Here is a 23,545-nt window from a genome sequence, read left to right on the forward strand (position 1 = left end):
TTTTAGCTGCTGTGTGAGCTCTCAGTGGGAGGCTACAATGCCTGTGGGCATTGGTGAGAAAGATTTAATCAGTTTTGCAATGCAGAAATTATCCTCATTCCTGGCTCTCACTGAAGAGATGAACTTTCTCATGAACATGGAACTGACTGAGAGCTGGAATTTGTGACAACTGACCACAGATTTTAATGACAGCAGATGAAGTAAGAAAGCCTTGTTTATTTTATTGATCTGCTGTGCAGTGTGGGAGCTCCATTGTGGATGTGATATCTCCCAGATGGTTAACACCCTGGTTGTGCATTACTTCTCAACAACAACAACTTGTATTTATATAGTGCCTTTAATATAATAAAACATCCCAAGGTGCTTCGCAGGAGTGTTATAAGACAAAAAAATAAATTTGACACTGAGCCAGATAAGAAGAAATTACAGCAGATGGGCAAAAACTTGGTCAAAGAGGTCGGTTTTAAGGAGCGTGTTGAAGGAGGAAATTCTCATACTATTTTACAGAACTGAAAGAGCCCCAAGTGATACAATAATTAGACTGCAATCTTCTGTTTATTATCCGGGTTCACAATGATGTCTGGTATGGATATATCACATGATTTAGATAATTAGCACATTGCTGAGCAGTGATAATATTATGAACACCAGTATAATAAACAATAGTATGAAATACTAACAATTAAACAGTAAACTACTATTAATTAAATGTGAAACATAATGCTTTAAAATTAAACAGTATAAGTCATGTAGAATTTTCTTCATGTTTACCACCTTCCTTTGACACAATATCTCCATCCACTCTTCGGTAATCTTACAAAATCTGTAATTTAATCAGCAAAATTAATTCAGTGGGACTTTCCAATAGTTTCAGCTATTAGTTAACCATTTTTCTAAGAGGTTTTTGGTGAACATTATTCAGTTTGTCAACAAACCAAAAAGTTTCTTCTCTTGCACAGCTGCGTGACTGAAGGGAGTATAAAAGACAGAAAGAATTATTTTCATTCACAAAGATTTATCAAGTCCTCCAATATGGGCAAATGCTAGGAACATTCCATCCAACTCAATGGCCCCAATATTTACATGGAGGCGGGGAACATGTTTGCGGGGTTGGAACCCGGAAAATGCCAGGGATGCGGATGTCCAGCTGAATTTAATAGCCAGGCCTCATTATCATTTTGTTTACTCTGTTTTCCATCTGGCAGCCAGCCAGAAAAAACAATGCTAGAAGGCTAAAGTCGGGGAACACCACCAACTAGGAAATATCACAGCATAGGGAGGGAGGAGGGACTAGAAATTGGGAGGGAGGGAGGGCCAGCCATCATGAGGGAGAGGGGACCATCAATCAGAAGGAAGGGAAGGCCAGTAATCAGGAGGGAGGGAGACAGTAATCGGGAGGGAAGGGGCCCAGTAATTGGGAGGGAGGGAGGACCGGCAATCAGAAGGGTGGGAAGGCTGGTAAACAGGAGAAAGGGGGAACCAACAAACAGGAGGGGCGTAATTTAAAGTTGGTCAGGTGAGAGGATGTGGTGTTGCAAGTGGTCTTGCTTCTGAATTCAGGGGTTCTGGTCAGACCACTAGCTCCCAGTCATGAGTGCTCTAGTTGACATCCTCCTTGGCCTTTAGTGTGACAGGGAGATTGAGCAAAGGCAGCGAAGAAGAGGACAAGCTGCTCAAAGAGGGAGGAGCAGGAGGAGGAGAAGGGCGCTCAGCAGGAGGCCTTACTTGTGCTATCTTTACAACATCACGAACACAAACACACATTACACAAGATGGCTCCTTAACAAGACTGTGTCACATGACTTGCCACATGACCTTTGTCATATGACTTGCCATATGACCTTTGTTATTAATGTATCAGTATTGCATTACATCAATAGTCCACTAGGTGGTGCTCTATAACACTTTTCCCTCCTTATTGAAAAAGTAATCATAACAAAATAATCATTATACATAATTTGCATGGTATGTACAACAAAAGATATGAACTTATTTTTCATATTTACAAATCAAACTTAACCACTGGATATCTATTTTGAAGAGGATACCTTCGCTCTCGTACAGAACTTTCCAAACATGGTGTTGAACTTAGACTCATTCTAGGCTGATCCTGAGGAAAATTTTCCTCTAAGGGATGCCCTTGATTTACATTTGAACTCTCTACAACTTCAGACTGTTTGTCTGCCTGACTCGGACTCAGACCTAAATTCCGACTTTCACTTGGGTTTGTTTTTAGTACATCTGATGTAGGATTTTCTACTGGTACAATACTTGTAATAAGACTATCTGACTCATCAGAAATAATGGAAGCATTCCAACTTTCAACTCCTTCCACATATGTAGATAAAATATGATCAATGTGAACAAACCTAACCTTTCCATGATCAAACATCTGGACCAAATATGTGTGAGGGCCACATATCTTCACTACTATTCCTGGTAACCACTTTAACCATTTATGGTGATGGTTTTTCACTAAACTTCTGACTCAATTTCACATTTCTCTCTATTAGTCTACCTCTAAGATGACTCTCTTTCTGTCTTAATTGTTTCTCTTCTACTGACTGTGCCAGCTTTGGCTTTCACAACGAGTACCTGGTTCATGGCTGTCATTTGAGTGTTGTACCTGTAGTTGTATGAGAAGTATTTTGATAAGTAACCAGAAAATTTGCTCATTTGTGATCCAACGACAACTGTTATTTCCTTTGATTTGGATCCAGCAGTTACTTAATGAGGGCACGTTTATGCTATGTAATCATACACCTTTGACATAACTGGGTCACATTTTGTTGCTCTAAAAAAATGGATTAAGAAAAGGAAGATAGACGATGAAAGTAAACTAGTACGAAATATAAAAACAGATAACAAGAATTTCTATAGGTATATAAAAAGGAAAAGAGTGACTAAAGTAAATGCTGGCCCCTGAGAGGATGAAACCGGGGAATTCGTGATGGGGAACATGGAGATGGCAGAAACTCCGAACAAATATTTTGTATCAGTCTTTACGGTAGAGGACACTAAAAATATCCCAACAGTGGATAGTCAAGGGGCTATAGGGGGGAGGAACTTAACAAAATCACAATCACTAAGGAAATGGCATTCAGTAAGATAATGGGACTAAAGGCGGATAAATCCCCTGGACCTGATGGCTTGCATCCTAGGGGCTTAAGAGAAGTAGTAGCAGGGATAGTGGATGCATTGGCTGTAATTTACCAAAATTCCCTGGATTCTGGGGAGATCACAGCAGATTGGAAAACTGCAAATGTAATGCCCCTATTTAAAAAAGGAGGCTGACAAAAAGCAGGAAACTATAGACCAGTTAGCCTAACATCTGTGGTTGGGAAAATGTTGGAGTCCATTATTTAAGGAACAGTAGCAGGACATTTGGATAAGCAAAATTCAGTCAGGCAGAGTCAGCATGGATTTATGAAGGGGCAGTCATGTTTGACAAATTTGCTGGAATTCTTTGAGGATGTAATGAAGAGGGTGGATAAAGGGGAACCATTGGATATGGTGTATATGGACTTCCAGAAGGCATTTGACAAGGTGCCACATAAAAGGTGACTGCACAAGATAAAAGTTCATGGGGTTGGGGGTAATATATTAGCATGGATAGAGGATTGGCTAACTAACAGAAAACAGAGAGTTGGGATAAATGGTTCATTCTCGGGTTGGCAATCAGTAACTAATGGGGTGTCGCAGGGATCAGTGCTGGAACCTCCACTATTTACAGTCTATATTAACGGCTTGGAAGAAGGGACTGAGTGTAACGTCGCCAAGTTTGCTGACGATACAAAGATGGGAGGAAAAGCAATGTGTGAGGAGGTCACAAACAACCTGCAAAAGGATATAGATAGGCTCAGTGAGTGGGCAAAAATTTGGCAGATGGAGTATAATGTTAGAAAGTGTGAGGTTATGCACTTTGGCAGAAAAAATCGAAGAGCAAGTTATTATTTAAATAGAGAAAAATAGCAAAGTGCTGCAGTACAGCGGGACCTGGGGGTCCTGGTGCATGAAACACAAAAGATTAGTGTGCAGGTATAGCAAGTGATCAGGAAGGCCAATGAAATCTTGGCCTTTATTGCAAAGATGATGGAGTATAAAAGCAGGGAAGACTTGCTACAGCCATTGGTGAGGCCACACCTGAAATACAGCGTGCAGTTTTGGTTTCCATTTTTAAGGAAGGATATATTTGCTTTGGAGGCAGTTCAGAGAAGGTTCACTAGGTTGATTCCGAAGACGAGGGGGCTGACTTATGAAAAATTGAGTAGGTTGGGCCTCTACTCATTGGAGTTCAGAAGAATGAGAGGTGATCTTATCGAAACGTATAAGATTATGAGGGGGCTTGACAAGGTGGATGCAGAGAGGATGTTTCCACTGATAGGGGAGACTAGAACTAGGGGGCATAATCTTAGAATAAGGGGCCGTCCATTTACAACGGAGATGAGGAGGAATTTCTTCTCTCAGATGGTTGTAAAACTGTAGAATTCGCTGCCTCAGATAGCTGTGGAAGTTTGGTCATTGAATAAATTTAAGGCAGAGATAGACAATTTCTTAACCGATAAGGGAATAAGGGGTTATGGGGAGCGGACAGGGAACTGGAACTGAGTGCATGATCGGATCAGCCAATGGCGGAGCAAGCTCGAGGGGCCATATGGCCTATTCCTGCTCCTATTTCTTATGTTCTCATGTTCTTATGTTCAGCTGTGACTGACAGCTCATCAATGTATGAAAAAGAGAACACTTCTTCCCTATTGGGTGTAACTTTTGATGGGGATGGCAACCTGGACATAGCATCAGCATTACTGTGATCAGTTGACCAGCTGTACTCAATGTCGTATGGATATGCTGACAAAATCAAAGCCCATCTCTGCATTCGGGCTGCAGCTAAGGTTGAAACTGGGGACTTTGGATGGAGGATTGCAGTCAGTAACGATGGTCAACGTGCAACTAAACAAGTAGAGGAGGTGCGTGGAGAGGCGTGAGTTCCGGGGATCAGTGAGAGGCCTATAAAGGCCCAACGCAGCGGCAGTCGGGAGCAGCGTCGAGGAGGTGTGTGGAGAGGCGTGAGTTCCGGGGTTGGTGAGAGGCCTATAAAGGCCCAACGCAGCGGCAGTCGGGAGCAGCGTGAGGAGGTGCGTGGAGAGGTGTGAGTTCCGGGGTCGGCGAGAGGCCTATAAAGGCCCAACGCGGCGGCAGTCGGGAGCAGCGTCGAGGAGGTGCGTGGAGAGACGTGAGTTCCGGGGTCGGTGAGAGGCCAATAAAGGCCCAACGCGGCGGCAGTCGGGAGCAGCGTCGAGGAGGTGCGTGGAGAGGCGTGAGTTCCGGGGTCGGCGAGAGGCCAATAAAGGCCCAACGCGGCGGCAGTCGGGAGCAGCGTCGAGGAGGTGCGTGGAGAGGCGTGAGTTCCGGGGTCGGCGAGAGGCCTATAAAGGCCCAACGCGGCGGCAGTCGGGAGCAGCGTGAGGAGGTGCGTGGAGAGGTGTGCCGGTGCAGCTACAAGGAGAAGGCAAAAAAGAAGTAGAAAGAAACAGAAAGGTGACATCACAGCCAAGGGGGTAAGTGATTGGCTGGTGATTGGTGAGTAGTTTTTCTTTTTTCTCTTCTATAACAGTGAGTAAACTTTAGCATTGTTGTAGCTTATCTAAGGGTTAAGTCATGGCAGGACAGCTCGGTCACGTGTTATGCTCCTCCTGTACCATGTGGGAACTCAGGGACGACACCAGTGTTCCTGACGACTACGTGTGCGGGAAGTGTATCCGCCTCCAGCTCCTGACGGACCGCGTTGGGGAGTTGGAGCTGAGGGTGGATTCACTCTGGAGCATCCACGATGCTGAGAATAACGTGAGTAGCACGTGTAGCGAGTTGGTCGTACCGCAGGTAAAGGGTCCACAGCCAGATAGGGAACGGAAGACCAGCAGGAAGAGCAGTGCAAGGAAGGTAGTGCAGGGGTCCCCTGTGGTCATCCCCCTGCAAAACAGATACACTGCTTTGGGTACTGTTGGGGGGGATGACTCATCAGGGGAGGGCAGCAGCAGCCAAGTTCATGGCACCGTAGCTGGCTCTGTTGCACAGGAGGGCAGGAAAAAGAGTGGGAGAGCGATAGTGATAGGGGATTCAATTTTAAGGGGAATAGATAGGCGTTTCTGCGGCCGCAACTGAGACTCCAGGATGGTATGTTGCCTCCCTGGTGCAAGGGTCAAGGATGTCTCGGAGCGGGTGCAGGACATTCTAAAAAGGGAGGGAGAACAGTCAGTTGTCGTGGTGCACATTGGTATCAACGACATAGGTAAAAAAAGGGATGAGGTCCTATGAAACGAATTTAAGGAGCTAGGAGCTAAATTAAAAAGTAGGACCTCAAAAGTAGTAATCTCGGGATTGCTACCAGTGCCACGTGATAGTCAGAGTAGGAATCGCAGGATAGCGCAGATGAATACGTGGCTTGAGCAGTGGTGCAACAGGGAGGGATTCAAATTCCTGGGGCATTGGAACCGGTTCGGGGGGAGGTGGGACCAGTACAAATCGGACGGTCTGCACCTGGGCAGGACCAGAACCAATGTCATAGGGGGAGTGTTTGCTAGTGCTGTTGGGGAGGAGTTAAACTAATATGGCAGGGGGTAGGGAACCAATGCAGGGAGACAGAGGGAAACAAAAAGGAGACAAAAGCAAAAGACAGAAAGGAGATGAGGAAAAGTGGAGGGCAGAGAAACCCAAGGCAAAGAACAAAAAGGGCCACTGTACAGCAAAATTCTAAAAGGACAAAGGGTGTTAAAAAAAACAAGCCTGAAGGCTTTGTGTCTTAATACAAGGAGTATCTATAATAAGGTGGATGAATTAACTGTGCAAATAGTTGTTAACAAATATGATGTGATTGGGATTACAGAGACGTGGCTCCAGGATGATCAGGGCTGGGAACTCAACATCCAGGGGTATTCAACATTCAGGAAAGATCGAATAAAAGGAAAAGGAGGTGGGGTAGCATTGCTGGTTAAGGAGGAGATTAAGGCAATAGTTAGGAAGGACATTAGCTTGGATGATGTGGAATCTATATGGGTAGAGCTGCAGAACACCAAAGGGCAAAAAACGTTAGTGGGAGTTGTGTACAGACCTCCAAACAGTAGTAGTGATGTTGGGGAGGGCATCAAACAGGAAATTAGGGGTGCATGCAATAAAGGTGCAGCAGTTATAATGGGTGACTTTAATATGCACATAGATTGGGCTAACCAAACTGGAAGCAATACGGTGGAGGAGGATTTCGTGGAGTACATAAGGGATGGTTTTCTAGACGAATATGTCAAGGAACCAACTAGGGGGGAGGCCATCTTAGACTGGGTGTTGTGTAATGAGAGAGGATTAATTAGCAATCTCGTTGTGCGAGGCCCCTTGGGGAAGAGTGACCATAATATGGTGGAATTCTGCATTAGGATGGAGAATGAAACAGTAAATTCAGAGACCATGGTCCAGAACTTAAAGAAGGGTAACTTTGAAGGTGTGAGGCGTGAATTGGCTAGGATAGATTGGCGAATGATACTTAGGGGGTTGACTGTGGATGGGCAATGGCAGACATTTAGTGACCGCATGGATGAACTACAACAATTGTACATTCCTGTCTGGCGTAAAAATAAAAAAGAGAAGGTGGCTCAACCGTGGCTATCAAGGGAAATCAGGGATAGTATTAAAGCCAAGGAAGTGGCATACAAATTGGCCAGAAATAGCAGCGAACCTGGGGACTGGGAGAAATTTAGAACTCAGCAGAGGAGGACAAAGGGTTTGATTAGGGCAGGGAAAATGGAGTACGAGAAGAAGCTTGCAGGGAACATTAAGGCGGATTGCAAAAGTTTCTATAGGTATGTAAAGAGAAAAAGGTTAGTAAAGACAAACGTAGGTCCCCTGCAGTCAGAATCAGGGGAAGTCATAACGAGCAACAAAGAAATGGCGGACCAATTGAACAAGTACTTTGGTTCGGTATTCACTAAGGAGGACACAAACAACCTTCCGGATATAAAAGGGGTCAGAGGGTCTAGTCAGGAGGAGGAACTGAGGGAAATCCTTATTAGTCGGAAAATTGTGTTGGGGAAATTGATGGGATTGAAGGCCGATAAATCCCCAGGGCCTGATGGACTGCATCCCAGAGTACTTAAGGCCTTGGAAATAGCAGATGCATTGACAATCATTTTCCAACATTCCATTGACTCTGGATCAGTTCCTATGGAGTGGAGGGTAGCCAATGTAAACCCACTTTTTAAAAAAGGAGGGAGAGAGAAAACAGGGAATTATAGACCGGTCAGCCTGACATCGGTAGTGGGTAAAATGATGGAATCAATTATTAAGGATGTCATAGCAGTGCATTTGGAAAGAGGTAATATGATAGGTCCAAGTCAGCATGGATTTGTGAAAGGGAAATCATGCTTGACAAATCTTCTGGAATTTTTTGAGGATGTTTGCAGTAGAGTGGACAAGGGAGAACCAGTTGATGTGGTATATTTGGACTTTCAGAAGGCTTTCGACAAGGTCCCACACAAGAGATTAATATGCAAAGTTAAAGCACATGGGATTGGGGGTAGTGTGCTGACATGGATTGTGAACTGGTTGTCAGACAGGAAGCAAAGAGTAGGAGTAAATGAGGACTTTACAGAATGGCAAGCAGTGACTAGTGGGGTACCGCAAGGTTCTGTGCTGTGGCCCCAGCTGTTTACACTGTACATTAATGATTTAGACTGAGGAGATTAAATGTAGTATCTTCAAATTTGAGGATGACACTAAGTTGGGTGGCAGTGTGAGCTGCGAGGAGGATGCTATGAGGCTGCAGAGCGACTTGGATAGGTTAGGTGAGTGGGCAAATGCATGGCAGATGAAGTATAATGTGGATAAATGTGAGGTTATCCACTTTGGTGGTAAAAACAGAGAGACAGACTATTATCTGAATGGTAACAGATTAGGAAAAGGGGAGGTGCAACGAGACCTGGGTGTCATGGTACATCAGTCATTGAAGGTTGGCATGCAGGTACAGCAGGCGGTTAAGAAAGCAAATGGCATGTTGGCCTTCATAGCGAGGGGATTTGAGTACAGGGGCAGGGATGTGTTGCTACAGTTGTACAGGACCTTGGTGAGGCCACACCTGGAGTATTGTGTACAGTTTTGGTCTCCTAACCTGAGGAAGGACATTCTTGCTATTGAGGGAGTGCAGCGAAGGTTCACCAGACTGATTCCCGGGATGGCGGGACTGACCTATCAAGAAAGACTGGATCAACTGGGCTTGTATTCACTGGAGTTCAGAAGAATGAGAGGGGACCTCATAGAAACGTTTAAAATTCTGATGGGTTTAGACAGGTTAGATCCAGGAAGAATGTTCCCAATGTTGGGGAAGTCCAGAACCAGAGGTCACAGTCTAAGGATAAGGGGTAAGCCATTTAAGACCGAGATGAGGAGAAACTTCTTCACCCAGAGAGTGGTGAACCTGTGGAATTCTCTACTACAGAAAGTTGTTGAGGCCAATTCACTAAATATATTCAAAAAGGAGTTAGATGAAGTCCTTACTACTAGGGGGATCAAGGGGTATGGCGAGAAAGCAGGAATAGGGTACTGAAGTTGCATGTTCAGCCATGAACTCATTGAATGGCGGTGCAGGCTAGAAGGGCCGAATGGCCTACTCCTGCACCAATTTTCTATGTTTCTCTGTTTCTATTTATGGAACTTCTTGACCATAAAAATCAATGCCAAAGCTTCCCTTTTGATCTGCGCATAATTCTGCTCACTGGCACTGAGAATGCATGTAGCAAAAGCAATTGATTTCTCCTCCCCACTGACTAGTGCATAAGAGATCACTGCCACAACTCCATACAGAGAGGCATCACATGTTAGCTCGATCTCCTTAGATTCGTCATAGCCAACTAACATGGTGCTCTCTACCAATTGGCTTTTACACTCCTTGAATATTGTATTGCATTCTTCTGACCACTTCCAATGGACCTATTTTTCAATAGTTCATTCAGTGGATGTAATACTGTAGCCAAATTTGTTAGGAACTTCCCATAATATTTCAAAAGACCAAAGAATGAACCGAAGTTCAGTGACATTCCTGGAAGCGGGTGCATTTCTGATTGCATCCAGCTTTTCCTTGTTTGGAAGTAAACCATCTTTGTCTACTCTGTGCCCTAAGTACTCCACTGAGGTCTGAAATAACTCACACTTGTGAGCAGTCACTCATACTCTGTGCTTCTCTAGCTCTTTGAGCATTTCATTCAACATGTTATTATGGATTTGCCTGTTTGGAGTTAAAATGAGTATGTCATCTAAATAACATACTTCCCCTTCAATACCTTGCAGAATCTGGTTCATCACCCCTTGGAATATGGCAGTTGCGGAAGACACTTCAAATGGGAGCCTATTAAACTGATATAGGCCTAGATGAGTATTTATTGTCAAGCATGACTTGGACTCCTTATCTCGCTCAAGTTGTAAGTAGGCATTTATCAGATGTAATTTGGAAAAGATGCTGGCCACCTGTCAGCATTGTGAACAAATCTTCTACATTTGGCAAAGTATTGGGTAGATTACCCTCTAGAACTTGGTTTATGGTTACTTTATAATCACCACATAACCTTATCTTACCATCGGACTTAGGTACTACAACAATGGGTGTAGCCCAATTATATGGATCTACCTTAGAGATAATGTTCTCAGTTTCTAGTCTTTTGAGTTCTTGTTCAGTTTTCTCCTTGAGTGAGTATGATATGGGTTGTGGTTTGCAGTAAACTGGTCTTGCATCCATCTGCACTCTTACACTTGCCTTGAAGTCTTGGATCAGACTGCCTGTTTCATGGAACACCTTTGCATACTGCTTGATGATAACATCTTTCGATGCAAATTTCGTTTCCACACAAAAAATCTAATTCCAATCCAGCTTCAGTGATCATAACCAATTTTTACCTATCAAGACAGGCTTGTCTCCTGCCACTACTATGAAAGGCAAGCTCTGAAACTGATCCTTGTATTTCACCAGTATGGTGATACTTCTTACAACAGGGATTTGCTCTCCTGAGTAGCCTCGCAGCTCCATCTTCAATTTCTCCAGTCGAAAATCACACAACTTGTCGATATATAGTGACTCCAATACTAAACTCATGGTGCACCAGTGTTGATTTCCACGGGCATCCTGGTTCCTGCAATGTCTATTTGGATGATGAATCTTAGCGAATCGCTGTTAGATATCCTTGTGCTCCTGATGATGTGTATCTTGAGAACCTCCTCGTCCTGTTGCTTCTCTTCAATGTAGTGTCTGCCAATTTCTACTTCTAGTATTGAAAGTCGGTTTGCTCTTCAGTCGGCATGCCTTCACAAGTTGCCCAGTATTCTTGCAGTAGAAACACTCTGCCTTCACATATGGACAGCTTTGAGCAATGTGTTGTCTCAGGCACCGATAACACAACTTCAATGCACTGTTACCATGGCCAGTTGCTGAGGCCTTGGGTCCCAACTGCCATTTACTTCTAACCTGCAGGTGATCCACCTCAGTTGTCTGATGATTGGAAATGGCGCAAAATTCTCGGGAGTGGTGGTTGGCCATATCCATCGACATAGCTGTCTGACAAGCTAAATCAAAAGTCACGTTTGGGGTTGTCAACAACTTCCTTCTGATTGCTTCATTTTTCAACCCACAAAGCGGTTACGCAATGCTCAGTCCTGAAAGTTTCCAAAATGACAGTGAATGAATAGCTTTTTTAAAACTACAATGTACTCACTGATTCCCTCGTTAGTTTATTGATTTAGTGTTCCAAAACGATAACTTTCAGCAATTTCCAGGGGCTCGGGACTGTAGTGCTGTTCTAGAATCTCCATCAGTGGCGTGCCCTTTGGCTTGATGGGAACAAGCACATTTTTTAGGCTTTCATACACCTCGGGGCCTGCTTCAGTCGAGAAAAGAGCCCATTTCCTTTCTAAAGCCACCCGGTTATTGTTTTCATCATCGGGACTTTGACGATACTATTCACGGTGAAAAACATTTCTAGCCACTCCACATATGCTCCAAAATCCCTCATTCACGATGGGACTCACCTAAACATCCTATTATTCCTAAAGGCATGGCCATCTGGATTTTGGCAACATCGATAGTTCAGTCAAGTGTGCTTAAAATTTAAATTGGATTTTTAGCTGTTCTACTAAACAAAGAACCTCTCAAAGTCTCTCTGTCGGTTGGCAGCAATATCCACCAACAAAAATGTCAGCTAGGGAATCCAAAGACCCTATCCTCGTGGCCAATATGTGATATCTTTACGGCATCACTAACACAAACATACACTGCACAAGGTGGCTTCTAAACAAGACTGTGTCATGTGACCTTTTATTATTAATGCATCAGTAGTTGCATTACATCAGTAATACACTAGGTGGCGCTCTGTGGAGCAGATGAAAGCACAGAATAGGACAAGTTGCTCGCAGAAGGAAGAGCAGGAGGAGGAGAAGGGCTCTGCAGGAGGCTTTACCCACATAGGGTCTTCCAAGAGCAATTTTCTTGCCTCAACCTGAGCCAGGAGCAGTGTGTGAGGCATCTGCACTTTATGAAGAAAGTGCTCACAGAACTCTGCCACCTTTTGCAACCAGACCTGCAGCCTTACACCAGGGCAAGGACAGTGATGCAAGTGGCTGTGATAGTCACCGTGGACCTGAATTTCTTTGTGTCGGGATCCTTCCAGCTTGGATCAGGCAACATCTGTAACATCTCCCAGTTCACCATCCGCTGCTGCATAAGAGAGGTGGCAGACTCTCTCTATGCCAGGAGAGGGAACTTCATTTTCTTCTCTCTGCATTAACTGTACGCACGTGGCTTTACAAGCACTGTACATAAATGCTTAGATTTACCGGAACCGCAAACAGTACACACTGGAACATCGTGGTCTGCTGGATTCACCACGACCTGGCCATATGAGGGCACAGGATTTGACACCGGAGATATGGTCACCAGCTCAGGAGCAGGAGGAGGAAGATGAGGAGGAAGTGAAGGAAGAGGAGGTGGTGGAAGAGAAGCAAACCTAAGAAACCCAGATAGCCCCTTTCTGGCCAGGATATCCGGTATTGAATCATCCGCCTGCAATGCCAGTAAACACAACCCCAAATCCCTTTTCAACATTACTCGCAAATCTTCCCTTCCCTCTGTTACTGTCCATCACAGCGTCATCTTGCCCCTTTCAACACTGGTAAATCCAGCCATGGTGGCAAGAGTCTGTGCTTGCATGGCTTCAGTCTGAGCTTCCATTGCAGCACTCCGACATTGGGTGTTTGTGCTTGTGCTGCAATGGAACCTGAGACTTCGGTCATCAGACGCAGCATGATGGTTAGGTCGACAAGTGCGTTAATAGATTTGGCCAGCCATTCCACGCTGGAAAGGATAGGCTCCAAGCTCTGCCCAAAGCCCTGTGCACAGCTGGAGCTGGACTCCTCCATGCTACTTGACATTGCATTCAGGCTTTCTGGCAGGCCTGCCAATGCACTAAGCATTTCATTGTACATACCCATTAGTGTTCTTCTGTAGGCCGCCCTATCGAGGTCTTCATCTGAGTCTTGTGCAGAAGAACTCGAGTGCGACCCCGCCCTCCGCTGAGTTATCTGAGCTACCCTTTTCCCCTGTCCTGGTTGAAAGCCACTCATGCTAAATGTCTCACCACGTACATATATCATGTTTAACCTATCCTCTAAAGTACACAGAGTGTCAGTATCTGAGTTGCTGGCTGGGAGTCTGAAATAGAGTGATGGTGTTTCTTCTTCTTCTTGACTCGCCCCTCCCTCTAGTTATTCGACCACTGTTTGGGCAGGCTGGATATCTTGGGTGTCAAAATTGGAAAGGCACAAGGATAGGGTTGTGGTGAGGGGAGGGGGTGAGTTGAGGTAGAAAAGCAAGAGGTGCATGCTTACACCATATGAAGATTGTAAATCAGAAGAGATTGTGGGATGAGAGGGACGTGGGATGTGAGAAGGAGGATAATGTATGCGGCATCTTGCATTCCTTCAGCCCCACCGTTGGCCATGGGGGTAAGGTGATGCAGGTGCACCTGTCCCTGCCAGTTAACGTCTGTTGTCATCTGTTATGCAGCATCTATTCCTGCAAGAGAAAGGGAAATGTGTCATTCAGAGTGGTGCAATGTGTTTGGGTGATATGCCGGTCATGGTTGAATAGCTGATAGTGTGTTCAAACTGTTAGATGTGGGTGTGAATCTTGCAGCAGTGGTAAATGTGTGTTGGTGAGGTGAAGCTATAAATCTGAGGTATGAGTTGCGTTTGGTAAAGATTGTTGATAGGTAAGTGATGGGGGTGTGGTGCATTAAGCACTGTGTGAGGCTAATAGTGCAGATTGTGGGATATGGCATTTGAAGATGAATTCACTGATCTTGACCATGCCTATGAGGTCATTGATTTTCTTCCTGTGTTGAGTTTCGATCCTCGTGACTATACTGCTGGCATTAATCACACTGGCTATCTGCTCCCACTGCAATCTTGTCTGTTGCACTGAGGGCCTTCTGGTGCCCTGAGGTAAGAGGACCTCTCTCCTGGAGTTGACCATCTAGAACAATGTCTCCATTGCTGCATTAGAGAAACTTGGAGCCCTTTATCTGGCCTATTGAGCCATTACTCACTATTTTTCTGATAGTAGCCTTCACAAGCATGTTCACCACCTGGTGCAGGCAGATGGCACCTCCCCAGCAGAGGTGCAAACTGCCTTTAAGTTGTGCAGGCTAGCTTTACTTGGAGCTAGCCTCACACAAACTTGGGCCCCATGCTGAGCATTCATCCACTCAGCAGCACATTCAGCATTTAGCTGAACACTACAATCATGATCCCAGCATCCATTTTCAGGGGGCTAACACATTTCTAGGCCCTAGGCTTTTCAGCCCTGAAAAGAGGCATCTGAAAGATGACCATATAGAGATGTACAAGATAATTAACAGAATTAAAAAATACAAGTCCGTAATATAATTTAAAAAAAAACATCACAATAGATCATATCAACATTTAAGAATTGGTTAGTTAAGAGGCTGAAGGAAAGGAGAATAAACAGATATGGGAACTGGGCAGGCAAATGGGATTAGGACTACTGCTCCTGTGGAAGACCAACAGCAACACTTACAAATGGCCTGTTTGCGTGTTGTAATTGTATGTAATTCTGCAACCACGTAAATGGGACAAAAATGAGGAGAATATACTCTTCGAAAAGTAACAAATAATGTCTGGTGATACTTACTAAATCCGTATTTTACTCTCGCCAGTACCTTGCCTTGTGCGTTGTTGTGTAGATTCCTCCTCTAGATTTATATTTGACTCCTGTGGTAGCATTTCTTCTGCAACCATGTTTCTTCCTGAATTGCTTATTCGACCTTTTCTGCAACGTTTCTAAATTGAAATGCATTATTTATATCTCAGCCCAGAGAAAACAGAATGCTCTTTATATATACAGTTTTTAAGGACAGAACATTAATATTAAATAGCTGAAGAATCCCCCCCCTGTACTAACCAGTAAAGTCTGACTTGCAGTCAAACCTGTCGATTGTCCATTTTTCGGCTTCAGTGCAGTGTCTCTGTAGACAGGTTAAATCTGCATCAGTTAGAGGTGTGTCATCTTGGCTCAGTAATAGAGCACCTTCCTCAGAACCACATGATCATGTGATCAATCCCCACTGCAGGATCTGCACACTTAATCTAGCCTAATGTTTCAGTGAGCGAGTGCTGTACTGTCAGCGATGCTATTCATTAGATGAGATGTTAAACTGAGACCCTGTCAGCTCATGTAGGTTGATATACAAGATCCCGTAGCATGATCTGAAGAAGAGTAGGGAGCTCTCCTGACTAACATCCACTCCCTCAATCAGCACTACCAAAGCAGATTAATTGCACATTTATCTCATTTGCTAATTGTGGGATCTCACTACGAGCAAGTTGGCTGCTACATTTGCTGAAAGAAGTAATGTGCATTGTGGGTTGAACCAGTCACACTCATTGGGTTTGACAAGATGTCAAGTGCTATCATTAGTGATCTGATTATTGTGGTACTCTGCCAGCTTTATATAAGAATCCATCCTGAGTCTCTCGGACAAGTTACAGAAATGGGGCGAGGATTCTGAGGGCTCTCGATACAGTCTAGCCCTCATATACCAGACTGTATATGATTATCGCAAAATCATGGGTGCATGCCAGTGACCAGAGGACTTAGATAGTTTCACCCACTGTTTCCTCAAGGTGTGATTTCCAAATGATTTGTTCTGGAATTTCCTGAAACAGCGTAACCATTAAGTTAAGCCAAAATTTGTGCCGATCTTCCCGCTGGTGAGTTGATTTGGAATTCTCTGAGAGTCTCATTGGCATACGTCACAATATTAAAAAACAGCGTCAAACAGGTGGAAATCAGAGTAAACAATCAGGGCCCCAGGAAAGTGCTGAATGTATACCATATTCCTACTTTATGTCCCTCTTTATGCATGAAAATTAATGTTTAAAGCCATCAAGCCATTTTTCTATGCACATTATACACAGCATGTTTATGAAAAAGCAATCAAGAAGTCTTTTAATTTTTAATACACATCAATCTGATGCCATGAAGAGATGAAGAGAACACATTGTAGCTCTCAGTCAGAATAAGTAATTGCCGCCCTAATTTGTTTGATCTTTTGTACTGAAAATCGGCATTACGCCGTACTTACAGAATTTGTTTTCAGGAAATTCCAGCCAATTATTTAAGTCAGCATGAAATTCAAAAACAAAAAGTTATTACCATTCTTTTCTTTGATGATTCATTGCTTTCCTCTGATGATGATGATGATGATGATGATGATGATGATGATGATGATGACGACGACGACGACGACGACGACGACGATGTTGGTGCTGGAGGTGGAATTGATGTTGGTGTTGATGTTGGAGTTGCCGTTGATGTTGGTGTTTGAGTTGGCGTTGATGTTGGCCTTGTTGGTTCACTGGTTACGGGTGCTGTGGGTGTCGTCAAGTTTGTGTTCATGCATTGTAGTTGAACATTCTTGATTATGCCAGCTTCAAATGTGACTCGGCTCGTGCAAGTAGCAGTTTCCTACAGATATAGAGACGTTATTGTAATTCAGTAACAGTGTTCCAAAACAGAGCAGATGTAGTAATAGTGAGTGGGCATCGACTGTCGCATGTCTGAGAGCCAGGATTCTGTAACCATCAAGGGGTGTTATTAACACGGGACATTATTTTATCATCAGGGTAAATGTTGCATTGCACATTAATGTGATATTGTGAGGGAGACCTTTGAAGGTTATCAGTGTGGGAGACCAAATTCACATTATTCTTTTTCAGCTTCCTAAGCTCCACTGCCACATCCGGGATTTTCCATCGAGAGCGACGGCAGGACTACCCAAAGAGAATGTGTAGATTAGAGATTGGATCCTGTCACCTGTCATATTTCCCATTGTTAACACCTTAACCACACGGGGGCCAGAAATGCTGTTGTATTCTGATATTCAGCATTGCTAAAGCAGTGGAAGGGGGCTGGGTGAAACTTGAAAAAGCTGCCTTGTTTAATGGAACTGATCACTGAACTGATCTGACTGGTTCAGAAAGGCGAAGCCACTGAGAGCAAGTTCGGGGACACAAATTTGTTGCAGCAAATCCTGAAGCTCTGTAGCAAAATGACAGTTTTGATATTTTCTGAAAGATGCCTTCACTTCGTCATGCCCTCTCCTTACTGTCACACCATGGACTCTGTATCCCTCCCCTTACTGTCACACCATGGACTCTGTACCCCTCCCCTTACAGTAACATGGACTCAGTACCCCTCCCCTTACAGTAACAACATAGACTCCGTACCCCGCCCCTTACTGTCACACCATGGACTCTGTACCACTCCCCTTATAGTAACACCATGGACTCTGTACCCCTCTCCTTACTGTGACACCATGGACTCTATACTCCTCCCCTTACTGTCACACCATGGACTCTGTACCCCTCCCCTTACTGTCACACCATGGACTCTGTACCCCTTCCCTTACAGTAACAACATGGACTCTGTACCCCTCCCCTTACTGTCACACCATGGACTCTGTACCCCTCCCCTTACAGTAACAACATAGACTCCGTACCCCTCCCCTTACTGTCACACCATGGACTCTGTACCCCTCCCCTTACAGTAACAACATGGACTCTGTACCCCTCCCCTTACTGTCACACCATGGACTCTGTACCCCTCCCCTTACAGTAACAACATAGACTCCGTACCCCTCCCCTTACTGTCACACCATGGACTCCATACCCTTCCCTGTGTACAGTTTTGGTCTCCTTATTTCAGGAGGGATAAACTTGCATTGGAGGCAGTTCAGAGAAGGTTCACCAGGTTGATTCCTGAGATAAAGGAGTTGTCTTATGAAGAGATGTTGAGCAGATTGGACCTGTACTCATTGGAGTTTAGAAGAATGAGAGTGGATCTTATTGAAATGTATAGATTCTGAGGGGGCTTGACAAGGTAGATGCAGAGAGGATGTTTTCCCTTGTGGGAGAATCTAGAACTAGGAGGCATAGTTTCAGAATAAGGGTTCGCCCATTTAAAATGGAAATGAGGAAGAATTTCTTCTCTCAGAGGATTGTGAATCTTTGGAACTCTCTACCCCCAGAGAGCTGTGAGGCTGGGTCATTGAATATATTTAAGGTGGAAATAGACAGATTTTTGAATGATAAGAGAGTCAAGGGTTATGGGGAGGGGGCAGGGAAGTGGAGTTGAGGCCAAGATCAGATCAGCCATGATCTTATTGAATGGTGGAGCAGGCTCGAGGGGCAAAATGGCCAACTCCTACTCCTGTATTTTATGTTATGTTCTCCCTTACTATCACATCACAAACTCTGTACCCCTCCTATTACTACCATACCATGGACTCTTCACCCCTTTAAATCTTTGCCACATTGAACATTTTGTCAGAGAATGCTTAAATAGTTGACTCGTGCAGTGGAATTGATGGAACAGAGCTATATTAACAGCTCGAAAGCCTTTGATGAAGGTGTGACAATCAGTCACTCAGAACCACTTAATATACACAGAGCAGAATCAAGCACCTCACTGTTGAGCCTTCTTTGTAGGATACTGTGCCAGCATTTCAGATTTTATAACCACAGGGAACTTGTTTCAAATGGGTCATTCATTGACAAGTTGCAGAAACTGATAATGAGAAAAGTACACACTGTTCACTTGGGGGTGTTTTTTTTAACGAGAATTCACAGAAAAAATTGCAGCATCCTTTTGCAGCATGGTGAATTGAGCCCATTTGCGATGGCTTTCTTTCTGATTGGACGTGATTTTGTTTTCTTTATCTAAATTGTTACAAATTGTTTGATTTAACTTTAAAATGTATTAAGAATGTGTGCTTGAAAAGTGATAATAGATCAGTGACCTTTGTGTGGAATTCTAGTTAAAAATCTTCCTGGGTATTTTTTAAGATAGTTATAGAATGAATAATTTCCTTAATCAAACCTATCAAAGAAAGAGACACAACATTAGACGAGATAAAGGACTTCACCAATCAAACAAAAGAATAAACAACTCCCTTTCTGGACTACTCAAATCTATTATCAAGCAGTTGGGGTTTTCTCCATGTTTGGTAAGGTTGAAGGTTATTCCATGACATTCCAGAGCATTATATGCCCATGTTGAACAACTGCCTGCTCTCCTTATCCTATCCTAGCAGCTCAATTGCTCAGCATGCTTGGGAACTTTTCCGGAACCCCTTATTTTACCAGTAAAATACATATTGGATCATTTCGTTTGAAGCTGATTTATTGCAAAAATAAACAGTTAAAGGAAAACAAGTGGATTATTTAATCTCGCTGGAATTAAAATGCATAATAACACAAACCATAGAACCATAGAAGGAGGCATAGTAGGAGATCTTTAGGCCCATTGAGTGTGAAATTGCCTTTTATTATAGCCCCATTAGCACTGCCAAGGAGTGCGAATGGGGCACAACGAGATTATTGCCCGGGGGAATGGGTCAATAGTGCCACCGGTGAAATTGCTCCGGAGGTTTGGGGGGCATTGTGCTGTCAGCGCCATGCCCCGTGATTTGCGCCCCGGCTGGCACACGCACGCGATGATGTCATTACAATGCGCGCTGAATCCTCACCACCCAGTGCCAACCCCTTTGCGCCCTGTTGGGAAAATTGCCCCACGGGCGGCGAGGATGGCGCGGGCCGATGTCACCGCCAGCTTCGCAGGTGGGGCGGATATCCATTGCTGACTCCCCTTAAAGGGGAGGCCGTTTGCGTCGTGAGCCGCCATATCTTTCTGCTGGCGACTCTTCTGTTGGCCCAACAATGGTGGCCCTTGCCTTGACCAGGCCGCCTTCCTGCAGCCCAGCACTCCGTTTTGCCAGACTGCTGACCCGGTCGAGGGCATCCCTGGTGGCCTAGTGGTGGCCGCCAAAGGGACTGCAGAGTGCGCATGACTGAGATCACACCTGACTCCTCCAGTGATAGAGGTCATACCTGACCTGCACCCCATCCCCACCATGACTGAGGTGACACCGGACCCCAACCTCAGTAACTAAGATCACACCTGACCCACCTCCCAGCCCATGACTGAGGTCACACCTGATGTCTCCCCACTCCCCGTGACTGAGGTCACACCTGACAACTCACCCCCCATCCCCCCAGTGACTGAGGTCACACCTAACCTGACACCGCCCAGTGATTGAGGTCACGCTTGCCCCTCCCACCCTTCCCCTCCCCCGACCCCCACCCCCGGGTGATTAAAGTCACACCTGACACACACCCACCATTTTCTTTTAAGAACGGATTTAGCTTAGGGAGACCATATTTTCTAAACTGAATCCAGGGACACACAGTGTGGAAGCACAGAAAAGTAGCCAGGATGGAAAATGTAGGTCACGCAGTGTAGCAAGGCAAAACAATTTAGCAGCCTATATTTTACAAGTTGTGCATATATACTACAAATGCAAAAATAAAGTGCATTTAATTACCGCGGATTTGACATCACACTATCGAAGCCCGTTCAGACACCTGACCTATTCCCCCCCACCCCCCCCAGTATCTGAGGCCATACCTGACCCTCAATCTACACCCCCACAGTAACTGAGGTCACACCTGACCCGCCTCCGCTGAGTAACTGAGGTCACACTTGGCTCCTCCCCCAGTGACCAAGTCACACTAGGCCCTTCCCCCAGTAATTGAGGTCGCACCTCATCCCAGCACCCCGTGATTGAGGTCACACCTGACCTTCCCCCCACCCTCCCATGACTGAGGTTACACCTGACTCAGTGACCGCCCAGTCTTGCACGTGCAGTGAGTCATTCTGGCCGTTGTACAATTGTTGTTTAAATTAGTTTTAGTGCCACAAACTGACAGCTCAGGGGGATAGACTCACTGCCCAGGGATAGACAGCGGGGCCGAGTATTGTGAACCATTGACTCTTCCGGGGACTTGTTTGCCCGGAGACACTGTACCTCATCCGTGACTGTCCCCAGAAAACGCGGACGTATGGTTACTCTTGCAGTTGTATTCTGACAGCACCCAGCTTTACATTTCGGTCATCAAACTCAACTGCTAAATGACTGACTACTGTCCAACATCAAGTTATGGCTAAGCTACAACTTTCTTCAGCTCAAAGCAAGGAGGGGGGAGAAACTTAACCCACAGTTATACTCCCCTTCCTGACTTCTCAATCAAGCTGAACTTTGGGACGTTTGGCTCTGAGCTGAGCTTCAAAACCCATCTCCAACCCATCACCAAGACCATCTGTTTACATGCCTGTATTATCAGCTACCTACATCACTCATACATCTGCTGAAACTTAATTCACACCTTCCTCACTTCCAGATTCGACTCCTCCAGTGCTCACAGGATCACCAAATGATCCAAAATCCCATTTCCTGCATCCTGTTCCAGGTTCTGTTCACCTATCACCTTTGTCCTGGATGACCTCCTCATCCTCCAGTACATTGACCTGAATATCCTTGTACTCATTTCCAAATCCCTCCATTGTTTTTCTCGACCCTGCCTCTGCAACCTCCTCCAGCCTCACATCCCAGCCAACACCCTCCACTTCTGACTCTGATCCGCTGTGCAGATCTTCCCCCTCCATTCCATCATCTGTAGCAGAGCTTTCAGCCATTCCGCCCTGCACATTAGAATTTGCTTCCCAAACCCTTGCGTTGTTACATCTTTCCCCATCTATAAAAGCCTGCTCAAGACCAACCTTTTGAGGGATTCGTGAGCGAAGTTGAGGCTTTTAAAATCAGTGTACTAGTGGTCAGCGAGATCAGTGAATTAGGGTTGTATTTCCTAGCATTTAGAAGGTTAAGGGGTGATCTGATCGAAGTTTTCAAGATATTAAAGGGAACAGATAGGGTAGATAGAGAGAAACTATTTCCGCTGGTTGGGGATTCTAGAACTAGGGAGCATAGTTTAAAAATTAAAATGAAATTTCAGCAATGAAATTAGAAAACACTTCTTCACACAAAGGGTGGTAGAAGTTTGGAACGCTCTTCCCCAAAGGGCAATTGATGCTAAATCAAGTGTCAATTTTAAATCGGATATTCTCATCCTTTTATTGAAATCTCTCCGTGGCCTCGCCCCTCCTTATCTCTGTAATCTCATCCAGCACCACAACCCCCTGAGATGTCTGTGCTCCTCTAATTCTGCCCTCCTGAGCATCCCTGATTATAATCGCTCAACCATTGGTGGCCTTATGTTGCCTAGGCCACAAGCTCTAGAACTCCCTGCCTAAACCTCTCCACCTCTCTACCTCTCTTTCCTCCTTCAAGACACTCCTTAAAACATACCTCTTTGACCAAGCTTTTGGTCGCCTGCCCTAAATTTTACTTTTGCAGCTCGGTGTCAAATTTTTATCGCATAATACTCCTGTGAAGCGCCTTGGGATGTTTCACTACATTAAAGGCACTATATAAATACAAGTTGTTGTTGTTGATAGCTTAAGGAAGGATATACTAGCTTTGGAGGGGGGACAGAGACGATTCACTAGGCTGATTCCGGAGATGAGGGGGTTACCTTATGATGATAGATTGAGTAGACTGGGGCTTTACTCGTTGGAGTTCAGAAGGATGAGGGGTGATCTTATAGAAACATTTAAAATAATGAAAGGGATAGACAAGATAGAGGCAGAGAGGTTGTTTCCACTGGTCGGGGAGACTAGAACTAGGAGGCACAGCCTCAAAAGACGGGGGAGCCAATTTAAAACCGAGTTGAGAAAGAATTTCTTCTCCCAGAGGGTTGTGAATCTGTGGAATTCTCTGCCCAAGGAAGCAGTTGAGGCTAGCTCATTGAATGTATTCAAGTCACAGATAGATAAGATTTTTAACCAATAAGGGAATTAAGGGTTACGGGGAGCGGGCGGGTAAGTGGAGCTGAGTCCACGGCCAGATCAGCCATGATCTTGTTGAATGGCGGAGCAGGCTCGAGGAGCTAGGAGGCTTACTCCTGTTCCTAATTCTTATGTTCTTATGTTCTTATGTTCTTAACCAAAGATATTAAGGGATATGGGCCAAAGGCGGGTATATGGAGT

At 44.8% G+C, this 23,545-nt stretch overlaps 1 protein-coding gene across 1 annotated transcript in view; it reads right to left on the reverse strand.

Annotated features, from left to right (window-relative positions):
• Positions 1 to 337: 337 nt before the first annotated feature.
• Positions 338 to 23,545, reverse strand: part of LOC139259402 (secreted phosphoprotein 24-like) — a 42,334-nt gene continuing 19,126 nt past the window's right edge. Inside the window, exons 4-6 of the mRNA XM_070874867.1 lie at positions 16,757 to 17,068; positions 15,233 to 15,381; positions 338 to 823 (exon numbers count right to left, since the gene is read on the reverse strand). Of these exons, the coding sequence (XP_070730968.1) occupies position 823; positions 15,233 to 15,381; positions 16,757 to 17,068 (462 nt within the window). The 3' untranslated portion in view covers positions 338 to 822. The remainder of the gene's footprint in view (positions 824 to 15,232; positions 15,382 to 16,756; positions 17,069 to 23,545) is intronic.

This window comes from Pristiophorus japonicus, chromosome 3 (assembly GCF_044704955.1).
Source record: "Pristiophorus japonicus isolate sPriJap1 chromosome 3, sPriJap1.hap1, whole genome shotgun sequence".
Lineage (NCBI taxonomy): Eukaryota > Metazoa > Chordata > Chondrichthyes > Pristiophoridae > Pristiophorus > Pristiophorus japonicus.